The 19,651-nt window shown below is 37.0% G+C and overlaps 2 protein-coding genes across 21 annotated transcripts in view; both read left to right on the forward strand.

Annotated features, from left to right (window-relative positions):
- The window catches only part of Mga (MAX dimerization protein MGA), a 130,329-nt gene extending 113,174 nt beyond the window's left edge, over positions 1-17,155 (forward strand). For 9 of the 13 annotated variants that reach the window (XM_046460762.2, XM_046460761.2, XM_046460760.2 and 6 more), the window contains 7 exons: positions 2,322-2,452; positions 5,126-5,177; positions 7,478-7,684; positions 9,032-9,143; positions 9,431-9,664; positions 10,848-11,024; positions 11,913-17,155. In XM_046460762.2, the coding sequence (XP_046316718.1) occupies positions 2,322-2,452; positions 5,126-5,177; positions 7,478-7,684; positions 9,032-9,143; positions 9,431-9,664; positions 10,848-11,024; positions 11,913-13,192 (2,193 nt within the window). In that variant the 3' untranslated portion in view covers positions 13,193-17,155. Of the gene's footprint in view, positions 1-2,321; positions 2,453-2,953; positions 3,122-5,125; positions 5,178-7,477; positions 7,685-9,031; positions 9,144-9,430; positions 9,665-10,847; positions 11,025-11,912 lie in introns of those variants that run through there. The other 4 variants (XM_046460765.2, XM_046460767.2, XR_009228386.1 and 1 more) reach the window with 4 other exon arrangements.
- A 144-nt stretch (positions 17,156-17,299) lies between these two features.
- Positions 17,300-19,651, forward strand: part of Mapkbp1 (mitogen-activated protein kinase binding protein 1) — a 57,143-nt gene continuing 54,791 nt past the window's right edge. For all 8 annotated transcript variants that reach the window (XM_058584700.1, XM_058584708.1, XM_058584704.1 and 5 more), the window contains exon 1: positions 17,300-19,586. The gene's annotated coding sequence lies outside the window, so the exon portion shown is untranslated. The remainder of the gene's footprint in view (positions 19,587-19,651) is intronic.

The following is a 19,651-nucleotide window of genomic DNA, read 5'->3' on the forward strand; positions in this document are numbered from 1 at the left end:
CAAACAATACATATGTTAATGACTGTGGCTTTGTTCCAGTAAATCAGGCTTTGATTTGCCAAATTCTGATAGAGGGTCTGATGTAAAACATGAAACCATAGACAATCTATGGGGTGCCCTGAAATTTAAACAATCTCCCTCTTTTTGGGAGCAGATGACATAGCCTTCTGAACCGATTATCATGTGGTTGATTGTTTCAGAATCTCACTTCCTTAAGATTCATTCAGCTCCTGAATTGTTTGGTCTTTTTTTGTTAATCCCTAATGACCTTATGCAGATAAAATATAACAAAAAGGTTAGTATTTTAAAACTCTAAAATGTTTAAATATTTTAATGTTCCTGGTTCATTATTTTTGAACCTCAGTTGTCTGATTTATAAGTGAGGATCTAGCTCTAAAATTGAATGATTCTATATGCATTTGCCTTATAATTTTCTTTGTAATCCTTTTCAAGGTTATATATCTAGAAATCTGAATTCATTGAGTTTAAAAGTTATATTGCAGATCTTACAGTGCTTTTTGTGATCTCCCATTGTAGTCAATCCAGAGAAAAATCAGACCAAAAAATAGTTCAACTTTAAAACTATTGCTAGTTACAGAATTGATTTTAATCGAGTCAGTTCTTTAGAGTGCCATAATTGCAAGGAGATACTGCTTGAAGGTGCAAGTTGGGAATTTCATAGATAATTTACACAGATTTTTTAAAAAGTAAGAACAGTATTTTAAATGATCTCCAAAATCTAAATTCTATATCATTTTTATGTACATGCCCCATGCTTAAGTTATTTTTATACTTGTTATTAGAATTAGATTGAAATGGTGTGAGCAAAGCTGTGAATAGCCACTTTAATGAAATACTGGGTACTTTTTTTTGGAAAGTCTACAGTTGAAACTATGCAGTAGGCAGACATTCTTCAGTCTAAATATCACAAAGCATATATAACTGAAATACTAACTAAAAATTCTGTTGGGATGCTGTTGATTTTGCTTCCTAGAATTAATGTTTATATACACTGTTTAAATTTAATGTATATTGTTTAAGTTGTACTTAAATTGGGGTGGGAACAAAAGATAGTTTGTATTTAGTGTCTATTGATCTTACAAAACCTATAATTTGGGGGTAAGTAATTTTTCCAAAAAGTCTATAAACATAACGAGGTGGTTGGGATGTTGTCTCTCTCTGGTACAGTGTGAGTATATATAAGAGATAATGTATTTCTTATTTAGTTTGTGGCATAGTAAACACTACTTTTAAAGGTGGACTTAAAAATATCTGCTTGTCCCATATATTCATATAACTTTAGTGTTATAAACAGTGAATTTTTATGATAGATGCATATTGGTAAATGCTTACTTGATTGACTTCTTCTTTGGTATAAGGAACCACAACAATCCTGGGTTTCTTTTGAAATCTGAAATTCCTTAAGAGTTCTCATTCTGTGAGGTTGAGAGACTTTGAATATTGTCTGGGTTGTATTCTGTACCATATCTGCCTTGTGTGTGTTGATTTATTGGCATCGGATATGGTGTTAGTCATGAAACCCACTTAGGAAAGGGTTCTTCTCCTCCTCCTTCTCTGTCCTTCTTTTTTCTCCTTCTTTTTCCTCTTCATCCTCCAGGCCTCTTCTCTCCTTTTTCCTCCTCATTGGAACCCAGGGCCTTGCGCATGCTATTCAGTGTTCTACCACTGAGCTATACCCCAATTCCCAAATAGAATTTTGTTCTTTCCATATTCCTCCTTTCCAAATTTTATTTCGCTGGCGTTTGATCTTAAGATTTAGGAAACCATAGCCAGGCACAGTGGTACTACCTGTAACCCCAGCTACTCAGGAAGCTGAGGCAGAAGGATCACAAGTTTAAGGTCAGCCTTGGCGACATAGTAAGATCCTGTCTTAAAAAGGGCTGGGGATGTATCATAGTGATAGAGTGTCCTGGGGTTCAACCCCCAGCACTCCTACCCGCCAAAAAAAAGGCAAGGGGGTGGATTTGGGAAAGCCTTAATGAAGCCATACCTGAATTTTATCTTCTAGAGGTAACATTGAAGCATTAATGCATCCCGTTGGGAACTCTCTTTAGCTTCAGAATTAATGATGTCTGTTTAATATATATCTGTGAGTTTTGTAGTTCTTGGTGGTTAACTCAAATCATATGTTGTCTGACTTAATTCTTTTTTTTATGATTAACAAGTTTACAATTGTCAAATACTCCAGTGTAAGATCAGTGTTTGGTAGTAGTTGATTTTATAAAGTGAGTATGCAGTTGGAAAGTTTAGGTGTGGGTGCACCTCAATACTTTATTTACTGTTGAAATGATGTTTTTCAGAATAACTGTGTAGAATACGTTGAGGATGATGAGGAACAAGTGGACATTGAGACTATAGAAGAGCTCTCACAGGAAATTAATGTTACCCACAAGAAGACCACTGTAGTTCACACACAGTCATTCAAACAGCCGTAAGTCTTAATTTATCTTTGAGTTATAATTGTTGTTCCTGTTATAATTGTTGTTATTTTTTAATCAGAAAAAACCTATATGTTCTTTTTAGGACATTTAGGTAACTGACCTGGTTCCTTTATTCTTCTAGCTTTTTTTCTGACTAGTATAGATGAAAAGAGAAGCTGTGATTAGGAGCTGATTTGCTTGCCTTGGTTATTGTTCGGAGGCAGGGTATAAATGTCAGTAATAGATGCTTTTGGAGAGTGATAGACTGGTGTTAAAATACTAGTTTTGAAGTGTTGAATAATACATGTAACTTGCATAATAACTGACACAGTGGACTACTCAACAAATGTTATTTATCTTTTAAGAATAAGGCATTAAATTCTAAATTTGTTTATTTTACTAGTTAAACAGGTGAGTTACAGGTTTGAAAATTTTCCTGCCTCTTCGGCTGATAAAATGAAAATACGGAGGATATGAGGACTTGCTCAGGAATATTTCCTTTTCTGTTTTAGTAAACTTTGTATTGATTAGGGACTGGGATTTGAGAGAGAAGGGAAGGAAGATACGACTTCTTGTTTTCTGCTAGACCTTGTACTTCTCCTGTTACATATGAAGTAGCAATGATCTGAGAAAGTAACTCTTCATCCCTACTGATGCTGAAAAAGTCTGAGGAATAGAAGGTAGGACTAGTAATTATCTTTACACCAGAACTATTTGCAGGCTACTTCAGTTACCTACTGGTTAAGCATGAAAGAGTTTTGAGTCTCTTAACTGAATTAGACTTAATAAGCTAAACAGTATTGTTGAATTAATAAAGCATGTTTTAAAACTGAGTTCCTAAACAGTAACAACAAACAAAATCTAAAACATACCATTTACACGAGTAACAGGAAAAAGAAAGTTTCCTTGAAATATATCTAATAAAAGCTGTGCAAGACTTTAATTATAAACTCATACTAAAAGACTTGATATAATAATTCAGTCAATAGAGAGAAACCATATTAGTGGGTTAGAATAACAAAGGACCAAGCATAACCAATACAGAAAGAGCACAAACTATAAAGGAATAGATTGAAACTAAAGATTTAAGAGCCATGTTTAGTGTTCCTGAGGCCCTGAGTTCAGTCCCCAACCCTGCCCCCCACCTCAAAAAAAATAATAAAGATTTAATTTTTAAGTCTAATTAAATGTAAAACTTTAGCCGGGCACAGTGGCATTGGAGGCTAAAGCAGGAGGATGGAGAATTCAAAGCCAGCCTCAGCAATTTAGGAGGCCCTAAGCAACTCAGTGAGACCCTGTCTCTAAATAAAACATTAAAAAAGGCAGAGGGCTGGGCCTCAGTTGTAAAGTGCCCCTGGGTTCAATCCCTGGTACTCCCCCCCACCACACACACACAAACCTCAAAATTCTGTCAGAACACCTTGAAAACCATGAGAAGGCAAGCTTAGTCTATAAGTATTTGTAGTAACATAAAACTGACAAAGGGTTATTAGTATTAGGATATTAAAAATTTGTTACCAGTCTATTAGAAAAAGATAATTCAGGGCTGGGGGTGTGGTTCAGTGGCACACTACTTGCCTAGTATGTGCAGGGCCCTGGGTTTGATCTCCAGCACTGCAAAAACAAAATATGATTCAGTAGAAAAATATGGATATCACAAGCTGAAAGCTTACAGAAGAGGAAACCTAAAAGGCCAGTAAGCATGTACAGATTTGTTCATCTTCACAAGACATTAGGGAAATGCAAATTAAACTGCAGTAACTGTATCAATTCATACTCTTAATATTCAAGTGTGTCAAAAATAGAAATTTATGATAGTACCATATAAGCGTGGAGCAATGGGAACTCATAAAATTGTTAATGACCACTATGAGGTGCAGTTTAACATCTAAAGTTGAAGATGTGCATACCTCTTTCTTGAACCTAGTAATTCCACTCTTATGTTACCATACAACAGCTTACAACATGTGTACAAGGAATCATTGTTTTGCTGTTGTGAAGATTTAGAAATGACCTAATAACAATATAAAAACTACTGATATTCTTAAAAAATTTTTTGGTGGGCAGGGGGGATTCACACTGTGCAATACTGTATGCTAGTTGAAATAATCAGATTAGAACTATGTATACAACATATCTCAGGTGTAATGATGAAACAACTCAGTTGCAGAAAGATACAATATACTATTTAAAATGATACATAAATTTTTTTGTTTAGAAATGGACATTCCTAAGAAAACTGAAGAAACACATTGAAACTCAATTCAGGAGTATTTACCTATGAGAAGGATGGAAGGGAATGTGATTGAATAGTCTGCATTTGGGGGTTGGTTTTGTTTTTTTATGGTGCTGGGGATTGGCCACTGAGCTACATCCCCCCTTTTTTATTTTTTTAAATTTTGAGATGGGTTGTTGCTAAGTTTGCTGAGTATAGTCTCAAATTTGTGATCTTGCGTCATTTCCCGAGTTACTGGGATTATAGGCATCTCATTGTACACAGGCTTTTCTTAGAGGAAAAAAAAAGTATGCTGTTGAATAAATAATATGGCCCACTACCACACCTTGGGGAAAATAAATTGGTTGTAATTTAGACAATTTAGGGTGGTGTGCTTTAATATAGTTGTTAAATAGGTCTTAGATTGTTGAATTTCAATAAGACATTGAAAAATACTATATTTACCTAGGTGCCGTACCCATATCTCTGCTGATGAAAAAGCTGCTGAAAGGAGTCGAAAGGTATTTAGAACATATTTAATGATAATTACTCATTTAATAAAATTGGTAATGTTTATGTTAGAGTTGAAATAATATTAGCTATATTAACTGAGATTTTTTTCAAGGATGTTTTTCTCAAGAAGTTCATATAATCAACTTGTCCCCCCTTAACAAAATTGTACTGTTAATGTGCTTTTCTCCCTTTTAGTTCTACTTCCCCCAGAGAGGGAATAATTGAGTTCAAATGGGTATGAAGCCTATGAAAATTTATTTGCTTATTTGAAAACTAATCGTATATTGTAATGATTTGATGTGAAACAAGCTGGCATTCTTACTTGTAAGCCTAGGCTTGTACTTTTCAGTGGTCCAGATTGAGCCATGAAGTTATAAACTACCTTTAATTTTTTAAATGTACCATGTTACTGTGTTTTCTTTATTTAAGAGATAAGGCAGTGATGGGGATTAGGTTGAGGTGGAGGGTGGCATTTCATTTCAAATTCTCTCAAAAACCCTGCAGCATGATTGTTTGGCTATTTGAGGATCATAGGAAACATATGTGCATGGTTGTAATCATTTTTCATAAATATCACTATATTTGGTTATTTTTGTTTATTCTAAAACATATATTTAGATGGCAGAGCTTTCATAATAGCTTATTTACATAATCTTTTGTTTTATACCCAAATTATTATAAGCAAGTACTTGCAGTGCTTTCCTTTATTTAAGTTTCTTCTATCTTATTATTGCATTTTTGATTCTCCCATACTAAGTTAATGTACAGAGGGTTCAACTTTAGAAAAAATGTCTTTACCTTAAGAGTTTTTGGGCACTGTAAAGGTAATGATGAAAACAGACAGTATCAGGAAAGATAATTAACAGCCTCAGAGGGGGAATAAAAACAAAGCTGTGTAAGATAGGAAATGTAATTATTCAGTTTCTATGAATATTTATAGTGTCAGAATAGTATAAATACCCTCAGTGATTTTTTTTTAAGAATTTGTATAACTCTGAGTAAAACATGAAAAACCTAATTTTATTCTTGAAAAATGTCTAAATATATATCACAGATTGTGCAGTGAAAGGGAAGAAAAAAAGAGAAGGATATAGATACCAATACCCTCATTTTACAAAGTGGAAAGTCAAAATAATCTATTTATTGTTATAAAACAAGAAATTAAGAACTATGTATTCAAGTTGCTAAGGGATCTAGTGAAGAACTAAAATTAGTGATATAGCTATATTAGAAAAATAGAGTGGCAAAGATATAAAAATGAAGTGAGTTAAATCCTTTTCTGCATAGCAAGTAGTCAATAGACAGCATGAAACTATATAAGTTCTTCATGTATTTTTAACCTTACATTTATCTATAACTTGTTCATAAGAAGTAAATAATATTTAAAATTGAAATAGAATAAAAAAGATTAAAGGAGGCCTAAGGGGTTCTGAGAGTGAAGGCAGACTTTGCTGGGAAAAGTACAATGTTTGAGTTTTAGATGTTAAATTTTAAGTGCTATGGAAGATTGGGAGGGACAAAGGGGAGGGGTCATCAGGTGTATGCAAAAGGGGAGGTGTAGGATTGCCTTGTATGTTTTTGGAATTTCTAACAGTTAGGAATGGCTGGAAAAAAAGGTGATTTAGAAGAGTGGAAGTTGATCCTTTATGGAGCTGTGAAAGATCTTACAGTATTTTTTTAAAAAATTCTTTTTTAATCATTTTTCCACTAATCAAGATTTTTTTTATATAATTTGTATCATGAAAATTAGTTTTGATAATAATAAATTATATAAATAAGCTTTACAAAAGATCCCATGTTCCAGACCGGATGTGGTGGTGCATGCCTATAATTCCAGTGACTTGGGAAGCTGAGGCAGGAGGATTGCAAGGTCAGCCTCAGGAAATTAGCGAGGCCCCAAGAACTTAGCAAGACCCTGTCTCAAAATAAAAACATTAAAGGGGGGTGCTGTGGATGTGGCTCAGTGGTTTAGTGACCCTGGGTTTAATCCCTGATTGCAAAACTAACCTCAACAATAAAAGATGCCATGTTCCCTCTTGCTCCCATACTTTTCCTCATTTGAGAACCACTGAAATTGAGTTGGAAATTGATATGATTATATTAGCATGTATTTGAATTTATACTGTTGACATTGTTGAAATTAGATTTGGAGGAAGGATAGCGTGGTATTAAGATGAGCAATCAAGACGCTGTTATAACAATCCAGGCAGAAGATGATGGGTACCTGAGATAGAGCAATGCTGTTTGGGATAGTAGTAGAGGGCAGGTACATGTGAAAGATGTTGAGGAGGCAATCTCATTTGGACAGGCTCCACAAATTCCTTTAAAACTGAAACCTGATTACTGGAATGACAAACTACAGAAAGAAGCAGAAGCTTTTGCCTATTATCGCCGGACACACACTGCCAATGAGCGTCGGCGACGTGGTGAAATGAGAGATCTCTTTGAAAAATTGAAGATTACATTGGGATTGCTTCATTCTTCCAAGGTTTCCAAGAGTCTCATTCTTACGCGGGTAAGTGTGTGTCTAAGAGAACCTTATAGATAATATGGGAAAGGGGACCCATTGTCATGTGATGGAAATTGAAATAGAGCTACTTTAACAACTGAATGTGTACTAGCGAATGTTCAGTAAATTTCTTAGAGGGGGAAATTGTTATATTGAGTCAGAGTAGGTTTTTATTGAAAGCTAATTTAACTAACAGAGTTATCTTCCTTTAAATAAAATCAGAAACTCTAGGTAACTCTGTTTACCACATTCTCTTTACGTTGTTCCTACTAGTACTTAGAAGAGTTTGTCACAGTATGAAGCATAGCATAAGTGATATATTCTTTTAATTGCAGATGGACACAGTGCCTTTTTTATTATTTGTTTTTATGTGATGCTGAGGATCTAACCCAGTGCCTCTCACATGTGCTAGGCAAGTGCTCTATCACTGAGCTGCAACCCCTGCCCATAAGTGATATTTTAACATACTTCATAACAGTTGACATTTTAAAAGAAAATCTGAAATATTCACACTAGGAGAAGTTTTAACTTTGCGCATAGAATAGCTTAGGGTAGTTTTGTTTAAATTGCTTTTAAGTAGAAGTTGGAGATATAGCTGGGCATGGTGGCACATACTTGTAATCCCAGCATCTAGGGAGGATGGGGTAGTTCAAAGCCAGCCTCAGCAACTTAGTAAGACCTTGTCTCAAAACATAAAAGGGGCTGGGAGTGTGGCTCAGTTGTTTAAGTGCCCCTGGTTTCAGTCCCTGATACAAAAAAAAAGTTGTTGAGAAATAATAGGGTAAGTATTCATATACCTCTAGCACAGTGTTCTTTCAACCAAATGTATGCTAGAAGATTAAAGTTGATTAAAATCTAAACTGAACGTGAATATTTTATATCTCTCTTCAAGAAATAGTAGAGCACCTGTTACTCAGTGATATTTTCTTTGAAAATAATCATTATCTAAATTCCCTGAAAGTATAACCCAGAAAACTCCATGTGGTTTTACAAAAAAAAGTTCTTATATATAAATAGTTGTTTTAAATGGTATTTTAAAGATCTTTAAATTATTAATTTATGATTTTGTCACTAAGAAAACTGTGTGTGGGAACATTATGCCTATAATCCCAGTGATGTGGGAGACTAAGGCAAGAGAATCTCAGGTTTGAGGCTAGCCTAGGCAACTTAGGAAGACTCTGTTTCACAATAAAAAAATAAAATGGGTTGGGGATATAACTCAGTGGTAGAACACCCCTGGGTTCAATCCCTAGGGATTACCCACCCACCCAATTTATTAAAGAAATTTGTTAGCCTTCCTTGTTTTTGGCAAAGAATGGATCAATTGACATAATATTGCTATTTCTTTTCTAGGCATTCAGTGAAATTCAGGGACTTACAGATCAAGCAGACAAATTGATAGGACAGAAAAATCTCCTGACTCGAAAACGAAATATTCTGATACGGAAGGTATCATCTCTTTCAGGTGAGATAAGTAAATGGTCTTTGATAAAGAGCATAGTAACAGCTTTAGCAAGGAGAAATCCTCAGTAGACCTTTCCAGATACTACTTTAGTTTAAGGCTTGGTGTTCCCTAAGTTTATATTAGAGTTATCTTTTGACTGGGTGGGACATACTTCTGGATTATAATCACTCTTGCCTTCCATAGTTTTGGGGAATATAGTTAAATCAACTGGATTTCAGTTGACTCTATTTCTCATTATTATGTGGGGTCATTCAGAGAGTGATAATTTATTCCCTATCAACCTGTAGGTAAGACAGAAGAAGTGGTCCTGAAGAAGCTAGAGTATATTTATGCAAAACAGCAAGCACTAGAGGCACAAAAAAGAAAAAAGAAGATGGGATCAGATGAGTTTGATGTGTCTCCCAGAACTAGCAAACAGCAGGAAGGATCTTCTACATCATCTGTAGATCTCGGACAGATGTTTATAAATAACAGGAGGGGGAAACCTTTGATTCTTTCCAGAAAAAGAGACCAGGCCACAGGTAGGAGGGACATTCTTTGCTTTCCTTAATATAGATGAACATCAATTTAATTAGTGGACTGAATGTCTTCTCTTGGCCATAATTTTAGTTAAATAAAAATGAATTATATAAAAAGTTGAATTAACATTAGATTTTTATTTCCACCTTTACACACTCAAGCAACTCTTGAGAAGCTAACCAGTTCTGATTAACATGTTGATCCTAATTTGATGGTAGTCTATAGTTAGGTGATTTTAGTAAATGCCAACTTTTCAAACTATATATATTCCCCCACCCCTATCCCTCCTGGCAATTCTGCCAATGGGTTGATAAAATTTGGGTCTGAGACAAACTGGATTTTTTTTTTTTTTTTTTTTTTTTTTAAATTTTGAGCTGGACATGATGATGTGACCTACTTGGGAGACTTAAGTTAGGAGAATTGTTTGAGCCTAGGAGTTTAGGTCTGGGCAACATAGTGTGAGACCTTGTTTCTTTTTAAAATAAATAAATAAATAATAATTTTTTTTTTGTTGAATAGACTCTGTTTCTCATCAGATCTATTAAGGAACAAGGTAAATTGTTTTAATTTAAGTTCTTTCTATTTGATTCTGAGAGTTAGGCTATACTTATTTTATATTATTTGTTTTTATCCTTAAAAGTAACATATATCTTTTTTTACTCAGGCTAGCCCAGTGTACAAACCAGAAAATATAGCTTAGTATATTAAAACCAGATGGATACTAAAATACAAGTTAGTTTTAACATTGCCAAATCCAATGACATTATCATCAAGAAAGGAATTTGATAGTATTATCTCATTTCACAGGTGGGAAAAACTGAGGCCTGGAAACTTGAAATACTTTATTAGAAGTGGATAGGAAAGGAAACCTAGGGATAAAATTTTTCTTCATTCTGACTGTCTGTCTAGTCCGTCAAAAGCATTCCATTGAAAAACTGCTTCCCTAGCTCTATTCCTCAACAAATCATTTCTTTCCCTTAGGGAGAATCTTTGAACAGGTAACCATTACTCAGTGAAAAGTGGTTCAAAAAAGCAAGCTCCGCTAGATTAGTTTTACTAAATTGAAATTTACTTCTTTTTTTTCAAGTCAGAGTTTGGTTTTGGGAATGCCTCCTAGACTCCTGGACTACACTAGCATTAATTGAACATATTTTATCCATAACTAATTTCTAATCTTCCTTACAGAAAACCTCTCATCCTCTAATACTCCACACACTTCTGCCAACCTCGTGATGACCCCACAAGGACAAGTGCTCACTTTAAAAGGTCCCCTATTCTCAGGACCAGTAGTAACTGTTCCTCCTGCTCTCTTAGAAACTGATCTGAAACCTCAAGTTGCAGGCGGTACTGTAGCTCAATCAGGTATGTCATGTTGACTCTATGGGTAGTGGAAAAAAGTTCTCGCAGGTGTCTTACAGTGACAGAGGTAGCCCTTGGTTGCATTCTCTAATGATGGAAAGCTGTTCTGTTGGCAATGCCTTGGTGAGAGATAACATGTTTAACTTGGTCTTATGGCACTGATTAGTGTATTTTACCTGGGATTGGGGACTATTTTGTGAACTCTATTTTTTTCCTAAGTAGAAGAATAAAAAAGGATGTCAAAAGTGAAAGGAATATGTTGAAAAGTCATTATCTTAATTTTTGGTGTTAATAAATATTTATCATAAATTTTTATGTTATACTCAGAAATCATGCACCTCCCACATTTCCAGCCTGTTTCAGTTTGAGCACCACTCCTTTTGGGGGTAAAGGGTTAAAAAGAACGTGTCATTTTGATGATTTAGGTTTCAGGCACCAAAATTTCTGTTAAAAAAAGGGTAAAGGGGATCCTCATCGACATTAAAGTCCTAGTTACTTTGTTGCCATTGCTAACAATAATTCCTTGTCTATACTACTACATCCACTCTGGAGGACTCCTCTGTTTCTTTTACTGTGCTCCTTCTAGGCTTTCATTTTACCTTCAAAGTAACAGCTAATTGGGTGAATCAAGATGCATTTTTGTCTTAGGATAAGAAGTAACTTGGCGAGCTTTTCTAAAAAATGATTCAGTGGAACTTTTTATTAATAATGGAATACCAGAGGGTCTTTTGGTTGTATTTTATTTGACTTATTATATTTCTTTCTTCTTGACAAAAGTAGACTGGTGAATTTTAACAATTCCCTAAGGTGTATGAATGGTGAGGAGTGGATGGGACAATTACTACTGTAGATCTAAATGAATTTCTTTTTTTCCAAATTTTTGTTTTTCAGAAAATGATGACTTATTTATGATGCCACGGATTGTTAATGTGACATCCTTGGCCACAGATGGAGGTGTGGTAGATATGGGTGGCAACAAATATCCACATGAAGGTACTGATGGGAAACCACTTGACCATCTGAAAGACACTGTCAGAAATGAAGATACCTCCTTAAAAGAATTGGATAGAATCTCTTCCAGAGGAAGCCATAGAGATGGCAGAATGGCATTGGGTCCAGCACAAGTTTTTCTGGCAAATAAAGATTGTGGTTTTCCACAAATCATTGATGTTTCCAGTATGCAGGAAGCACAGGAGTTCTTACCTAAAAAGATTACTGGTGATATGAGAGGGATTCGGTATAAATGGAAAGAGGGTGAATCAAGAGGGGAGAGACTAAAGTCTAAGGAATCTCCATTTCATAAATTAAAGATGAAAGATCTCAAAGACTCAAGCATAGAAATGGAACTGAGGAAAGTAGCATCAGCCATTGAGGAAGCAGCTCTTGATCCCAGTGAACTGCTAACTAGCATGGAAGATGAGGATGATACTGATGAGACACTGACTTCACTGCTCAATGAGATTGCCTTTCTTAATCAGCAACTAAATGATGACTCTGTTAGCCTGGCTGAACTGCCTAGCTCTATGGATACGGAGTTCTCAGAGGATGCTCGTCAGGCTTTTATCACTAAGCTGCCTCCCCGGAACAGAGCAACTTTCCAGGTTGGCCACTTGGGAACAGACTTGAAAGAATTGTCTGATGATATTCAAAGGGAGAGTGACTCCATCAGCCCCCTCCTCTTGCACTTGGAAGATGATGACTTTTCTGAGAATGAAAAACAACTTGTGGAAACAGCTTCTGAGCCAGATGTCCTTAAGATTGTTATTGACTCCGAGATAAAGGATTCCCTTCCTTCCCACAGGAAATCTAGTGATGGAGGGAAGAGTACATCTGGCCTCCCTACAGAGCCTGAAAGTGTGTCCTCACCGCCCATCCTACACATGAAGACTGGTCTAGAGAACAGCAACACAGATACTTTGTGGAGGCCTATGCCAAAGTTGGCACCTTTAGGTTTAAAAGTAGCTAATCCTCCTAGTGATGCAGATGGTCAGAGTCTGAAGGTGATGCCTTGTTTGGCACCTGTAGCTGCCAAAGTTGGGTCATTTGGACACAAAATGAACTTAACAGGGAATGATCAGGAAGGCCGGGATAGCAAGGTGATGCCTACATTGGCACCTATTGTGGCTAAATTGGGCAATCCTGGAGTCTCACCAGGTTCTGCAGGGAAATGAACTTTTTGTCCTCAGGCTGTGAGGGGAAATTGAATCTCAACTCCTTTCTCTGCAGACATCTGTTTATTTGTGTCATGGAACTATGCTCCTTGATTGGCTGTGATGGTATATATGGTGGATAATAATGGAGAAAGGGGGTAGGGGTGCTGGCCCTGGTATAAGAAATACTATGAAATTCTGATCATGTTAAAATGTGTTACCTCACTTGTGGTGCTGGGTCCCCTCATCCTAAAATGTGATCCATTATTGAACACGAGGTGCCCCTCTTACCCAAGGCATTGATAACAAGACTGGCTCCATAGTGGTACCTAGTTCTCTCCCCAGAGAGAAAAGGCTGCTTGAGACTTTGGAATTGCTGTGGACTGAACTGTAGTTGATAGCAGTTAGATTGTCTAAAATCTAAGGAATGTGATGCACTTGTGCAAAGGGATTCAGAAGAGAGTTTTTAGTTGGCCTTTTAATAATAGGGAAAGATAGGTACCATGAAATACCAAAGTGAAGGATTTTATGTGACTCAGCAAAATCGTTTCTTTCATATCCCAACTAGCTTTCATTCCCTCACCTTTTCAATCAGAATTAACAAATTTTAAGCCTTCTGGTAAAGTAGGGATGAATTTAACTTTTACTATTAAGGTAATTATTTTGAGATGTTAAAGTGCTCCCTTATTGTCTTTGAGGGTATTAAAAAAATTATTTCATAGTGCCAGGGATTTCTGGAATATGTATTTTGGAGGTAGACATGGAGGGAGCCCTTCCCCATTCACAAATCATATCACTCTAGACAGCTAATGTGAAAAGCATTCTCTGTCCAGACCAGAGACAGTAGCCAAAATTACACAAACAAAAAACAAACAAAAAAAAAAGAAAACAAAAGAAAAAAAAAATGGGGCTGGATATTTCCTAAATTAGCCTCCTGGTGCTTGAAGGTTTCATTCACTGTTACCTGCACATGATGTAAAGAAAAGTCAAGTCACAGTAGGCACTCTTTACCAGGGAAATAAGGCAGTATTTGAATCACAAGATATATTTTTTATCTGCTACCATGGATTCAATGATCTGTAGAGCTTTTTCACTCATTTGCTGTCAGGGTATGAACTGACAGCCTGTAAAGATAAAGATATTTATATTTTTGTATAGTTGTTTTCATAGATTTCTCAAAGGCTGAAGTTTTCAACCTAGAAGATGAGATTTGTATTGAGTATAGAAATGTTTCCTATCTAGTTTGTAAATAATCATGGTGCACTTGAGGGGTCTCTTGGAAACTCCTGGGGGCAAGAATCACTATTCTGAAAATGTATAGACTGGGATTTAGCTGCTGCATTTTGCCTTTCTTAAATGATTATATTTCGGAATGTAACCCCTGTTCTGTCTTCATTGACAGGATTTGCTTGTGTTGTAAAACACTAACACAAGAGCTTCCAGTGCCTGGGCTGTGCCTGGGTTATGCTGTTTCTTCTGTATCCCCTGCCTTCTTTATCCCAAGTCCCACTCAGCATTATTCAGACCTAGGTTATGAGACCAACTTTGGAATGGATCTAGCCAGTGAATTATTACTTCCATAGTGATTCCTTTTCTATTAACTCTGGTAATCAACAGATTGAAAAGGATGGGAAAATTTACTCTGCAAAGTGCCCTGGGGTAAATTCTTTGTTGGTTTTGTGCTGCTTGCCTTTCTAGACCTGCTTATCGGCACTTAACCTTCACTCATTGCTGAAGAAGCTTGAAGTAGTTAAAAGAATGCTCCTCATTATTTCTTCTACTCTTTACCCAACAGATATCATCCAATGCCTTAGCCAAGGAGTCCAGCCCCTGTCTTCCTTCCTAAAAATTGTTCTTGGAGATGCCAGTTCTTTAGCCTGGGTATAGCAGTTTCCCATTATTTCGTTGTCTCATCCCCACATTTCCTCCTGACTTCCCAAGGCTCTTGTTCAGTGGCTTTTGAGGGTCAGCCAAGGAGCAAGCAAGGGAGTGAGTAATCCTCAGGAAAAGAAGGACCATTTAAGCTTTTGAACACTTTCCCTTCCTTAGAAGAAAATAGGCAGATGGGCCAAGGTCAGTTCCTGATTAAAGGATATTTGGCTGTGCTTATATGAGGTGAAAAAGACAGAAATGAGGGATAATTCCCTGTGTTCAGAGAAGACTGTAGATGTCATTACAATCCCCACAAGCGCCAAGATACAGTGTTCTTAATACAGAGCTAATTTGAGGAGAGCTCAGTCTTCAGAACAAACCTGCAGTTTGGGCAGCAATCTGAAATCTCCAAAAATGCTTACCCTTTCACCTTACCCTAGGAAAAACTGATCTATGAAAATTACATGTGTGATTATGAAAGATGAAGTTGAGAGAGAAGAGTTGAGGAACCTGGAAGACAGTGAGCTGTCACTCTAACTCTTATAAGAAGCATGATCTCAGTAGACCAATAATTCGCCTTTTTATACAACTGTAAATAAATGGAATGTTTTTAAGAATATAATTATGTCAGATTTAGCATTTTCTTTTATATATTAAATATATATATATATATATATCTTTCCTTTTCTGCTTTTGAAAGTGACTATTTTTTTAGAAACAAGAATAGAAGTTGTTTGGCAATTAAAGGGCAGGATGTGTAAGCCTGAAATAAATTAGTTGTACTAATGAAAGCAGGACTTGGTGTTGGGAGGTTTGTGCCGAGTTGGAGTATATAATTCTTAATGCCCTGAGACCTATTTAAGAGCAGGTATCTTCGAAGTAGTTTTTTATGGGAATTTCTTCCTGTTTGCAAAGTTTTTGACATGCCATTTGGGGGAGGTTTATTATTCTAATCCTTGTAGCATGTCATACATGGAGGCTTCAAAATTTTGAACAACCTGATGGCAAATATTTGTTTCAGAAGTCATTCTGCAGTGAAGAAAGGCTAGCCTAATACTTTGTGCAAGGCAGTTTGTTACCTTGGGAAATAACAGGATATAAAACAACAATCTTAGTAGCTAATACTTACTGAAGTATTCTTGAGGCAAGCAGGATACTATGACTACTTTGATAATTTACAAAAAGTTTTATTAAAGGCATTTTTTAGAAGTTGAGCTACTCCTATTTAAGAGGTCTCTAACAGATCAAGTTCAGTAATACAAGCTTCATATAGATTACTTACTTTGTATAATTTTATAATAAATGCAGTTGCTTTTTCCCACAATTATGGATGAAATACCTGATGCTAGATCTTTCTGTAACTGGCTTGAAAATATTTTGAATATAGGACAAAGGCAGACAATCCATGTGTTATTTTTGACAGTGTTTATTAGTATATATTTTTTTCCTTAACTATACTGATTGAGATATTTGAAAAGGAATGGGGTGGGATGAATTGAGAGGTAAATGCACTTTGAAGACAGGTCTAGAAAATAATGATTACCCTTGTCCCTCACTCCCAGAATTAACAAACAACAAACAAACACAACAACTATACACCATGTAGGTAGCACATTTCAGGTACTTCTATGAAGAATGACTAATAAACCAAGAATCAATACTTTTCTTGCACAAAATGTTGGTTTTGGAGAAAGTACTATGAGGAAAATAAATTTTACATGGGCATGAATGGCTGGTGCATGGAAAATTAAAGCGAAGTTAGACTTACTGTCAGTCGAACAAAAACAGTTAAAATACATATTTGAAATAAAAGGAAATTATTTGATATGTTTTTAAACCGGGACAACTGTAATATATTAAAAATGACTGAACTGTTCTACAAAGGCACATAAATATTAATAGTGATGGAGGTGAGTGTGGAGGGTGCTAAGGCTAAACCATTAAATTTTATCATTGTAAACTGCTGGTAGAAGAGATTTTTGTTGAATAGGAAAGCAGCATTGGAAGCATTGTCTTGAAATCTGTCCCCTTTCCAACTGCAGTCTTTGGTCTCAGCTGTCTCACAGTGCCTTGCATGTAAAGGTGCTCAATAAATTTGAGTTGATTAGCAAATGTTTAGCCTGTTAAGTTTTCCAGAATCATTTAATTGCCCCTTACTTGCCTAGGGTGAATATACAGCTTGCATCTAAAGAGCATAATGCTAAACAAGACAACTATATAACATTTATTCCCAGACATCTAGAATTTTAGAATATGACAAACATGCATACAGATTTAGTACATATACAAGGAGAATGAATAGTGAAATAGTGTATGGACAATGAAATACTTTTATATAAAGAGACAACTGCATTTTGGAGAGTTGGGATGACAAGTATTTAAGGGGAGAGTTAAGGGAGTAACACTGATATTCATACTGGACCTGGGATTTTTTTTTTTTTTTTTTTTTTTTTTTGTAGTGTAGATGGACAGAATGCCTTTATTTTATTTCTATGTGGTGCTAAGGATGGAACCCAGTTCCTTGCACATGCTGGGCAAGCGCTCTGCCACTGAACTACAGCCCCTGCCCTGGGAGTGTTGTTTTCTAAGGATTTCATGAAGCATGTGAACAGCCTGCACTTATTTCCATATTGGCATCTCAAAAGGTGGTATGGTACTTGGACAATAAAGGTTGGCTTGAATTGTGAAAAATTAAAAATGTGATTTTGGGCTTTGGAAGTTTCCAGATTCCAGCCTCTCATTACACTGTTCTCAGTTGTATTTTATCTTAAAAAAGGATCATCTTAGTAGATCATCTCAGACAAGAAAAGCAGGAGCTTTGCCAGTGCAACTTCAATTTAAAATGAGAACAATTCAGAGAACCTTTTCTCTGAAACTAAACTGAAGTAGCTTTAGATAAGAAATAACCAATGACACTTAATAAACCCTTTATTTGGCCATGAGTGGGTAGGTGAGAAAGCTGTCAGTGGACCCAAAAATGACCTGGAGAGAATTTAAAAAACTGTGGGCACACTTTTTTCTTGTTTCATGGATAGAAGTGGAAGTTGCTAGGGTTGGCTGCACACAAGTAAAAAACACCAGGTGGCACCATTTATTAGCAGTGTTATATTAGCTTTGTGGAAAAGTCCAAGCACAGACTGGCAAGGTGTTTCTGGAGTCAACCACCTGTTTGTACAATTAAGGCTAATGCCTCTTGCCTCCTTTTTCCAGTTTTGGGAAAGTCCCATTTTAGTTTCATTAGATCTACAATGCATTGTTGAAGGGTAGAAGGCCTGACTCAATCTATTGCCAGTGAGATGTTATAAGGGGTGACATCTTTCCTGTCCATGTCAACCTGTGAACTTTTATGAATCTTGTTTTTAATATGTGGCCAAAGTATACGCAACACCTGCTTTGCCATTTGGTTGTATCAGGTCTACCCACTGTTTAGTCGTCTTTCTTGCTAATATATAATCTTCCTCAGGAATGCCAAAGATCTGGATAGGGTGAGACAGTGTACTACTATTCTTCAGGTCCAAGTTTTCTGACGTAGGCTTAACTTTTATCTATGAAATAGGAATACGTAGTGATATTTCCATGTGTTCCCCTCACCTCCATGAGCAGGAAAAACTACCACCAAATAGTCCAAGAAGGCTTCACAGTGACCTCGGCAAGTATCCCTGGGGAAGAGGGAGTAGTATTCACAAGTAAAACTTGACAGGACCGAGGGAAACATCTGGAATAACACAGGCCTGGTTAACTGCGGGGAGAGCAGTACAGGACACAAAACAAATCCCATAAACTAATTGACTTGGTTTCACTCCTGGCTCGCCTAAAGCTGTATTCGAAGTTTCTGTCTCCCGCCCCTTTCTTCCATCACGACCAATCAGCTTGCCCAGGTGAAACCCTGTTGTTAGCGTTTGAATTGGATTACTCCAAAGAATCTTTTAACACGTGGGCCAAGCACTAGGTTGGCCGTGATCAGAAACTATTGGAACCGCTTTAAATCCTAGCGTTTGGGGTGGGATGGGAGCCGAGTTTTTTGGCTGTATCTCAACCTTGTAATTCTGAGCTAGTTTGTTTCAGCCACGGTCCCTCGGGCCTATCAAAAGCCAACGTTAGCACTCTGGGGGCGTGGTTATCGTCTTGGGGCTCTGGGAAGTGCAGTTCTCTGGGGCACCAGGCTTATAATACCATAAAAGGCCTGGTTCTCTCAATTCTGAAGCCGTGTTCTGTTGACCTTCTTCTAAGAGCGGTACCCAACAATTATACTGTGCGGAATCCGTAGTTCTTCAGTCCCGAGTCCTTGTCTTCCTAGGTCTTTCGCTGGCTCCGCCCCCGCAAGCCTGGTTTGTCCAGTCGCGAAACGACCTCCTGGCTACAGACCGCACCCCCTTGCGTCGGCTCCTCCTTCCCAGTCCCTAGCTTGGCCCAAGCGCTAGTTCGCGTTTTGAGCCGCTCGTGCCACCATAGCTGCTGCTGCCGCGGCCGCAGCGGAGCTGAAATCGCCGAGCGCGATGCCTGAGGGCGCTGTGAGCCGGGCAGCCCTCGAGCCCCGGGGCTGGTGAGGCTGGGCCCGAGCGGGGGCGCTGACGAGTAGCAGGGGCTTCTGAGGCGGGTGAAAGAAAA

This window comes from Marmota monax, unplaced genomic scaffold (genome assembly GCF_021218885.2).
Source record: "Marmota monax isolate L192 unplaced genomic scaffold, Marmota_monax_Labrador192_F-V1.1 WCK01_AAM20220418_F8-fsc00001, whole genome shotgun sequence".
Lineage (NCBI taxonomy): Eukaryota > Metazoa > Chordata > Mammalia > Rodentia > Sciuridae > Marmota > Marmota monax.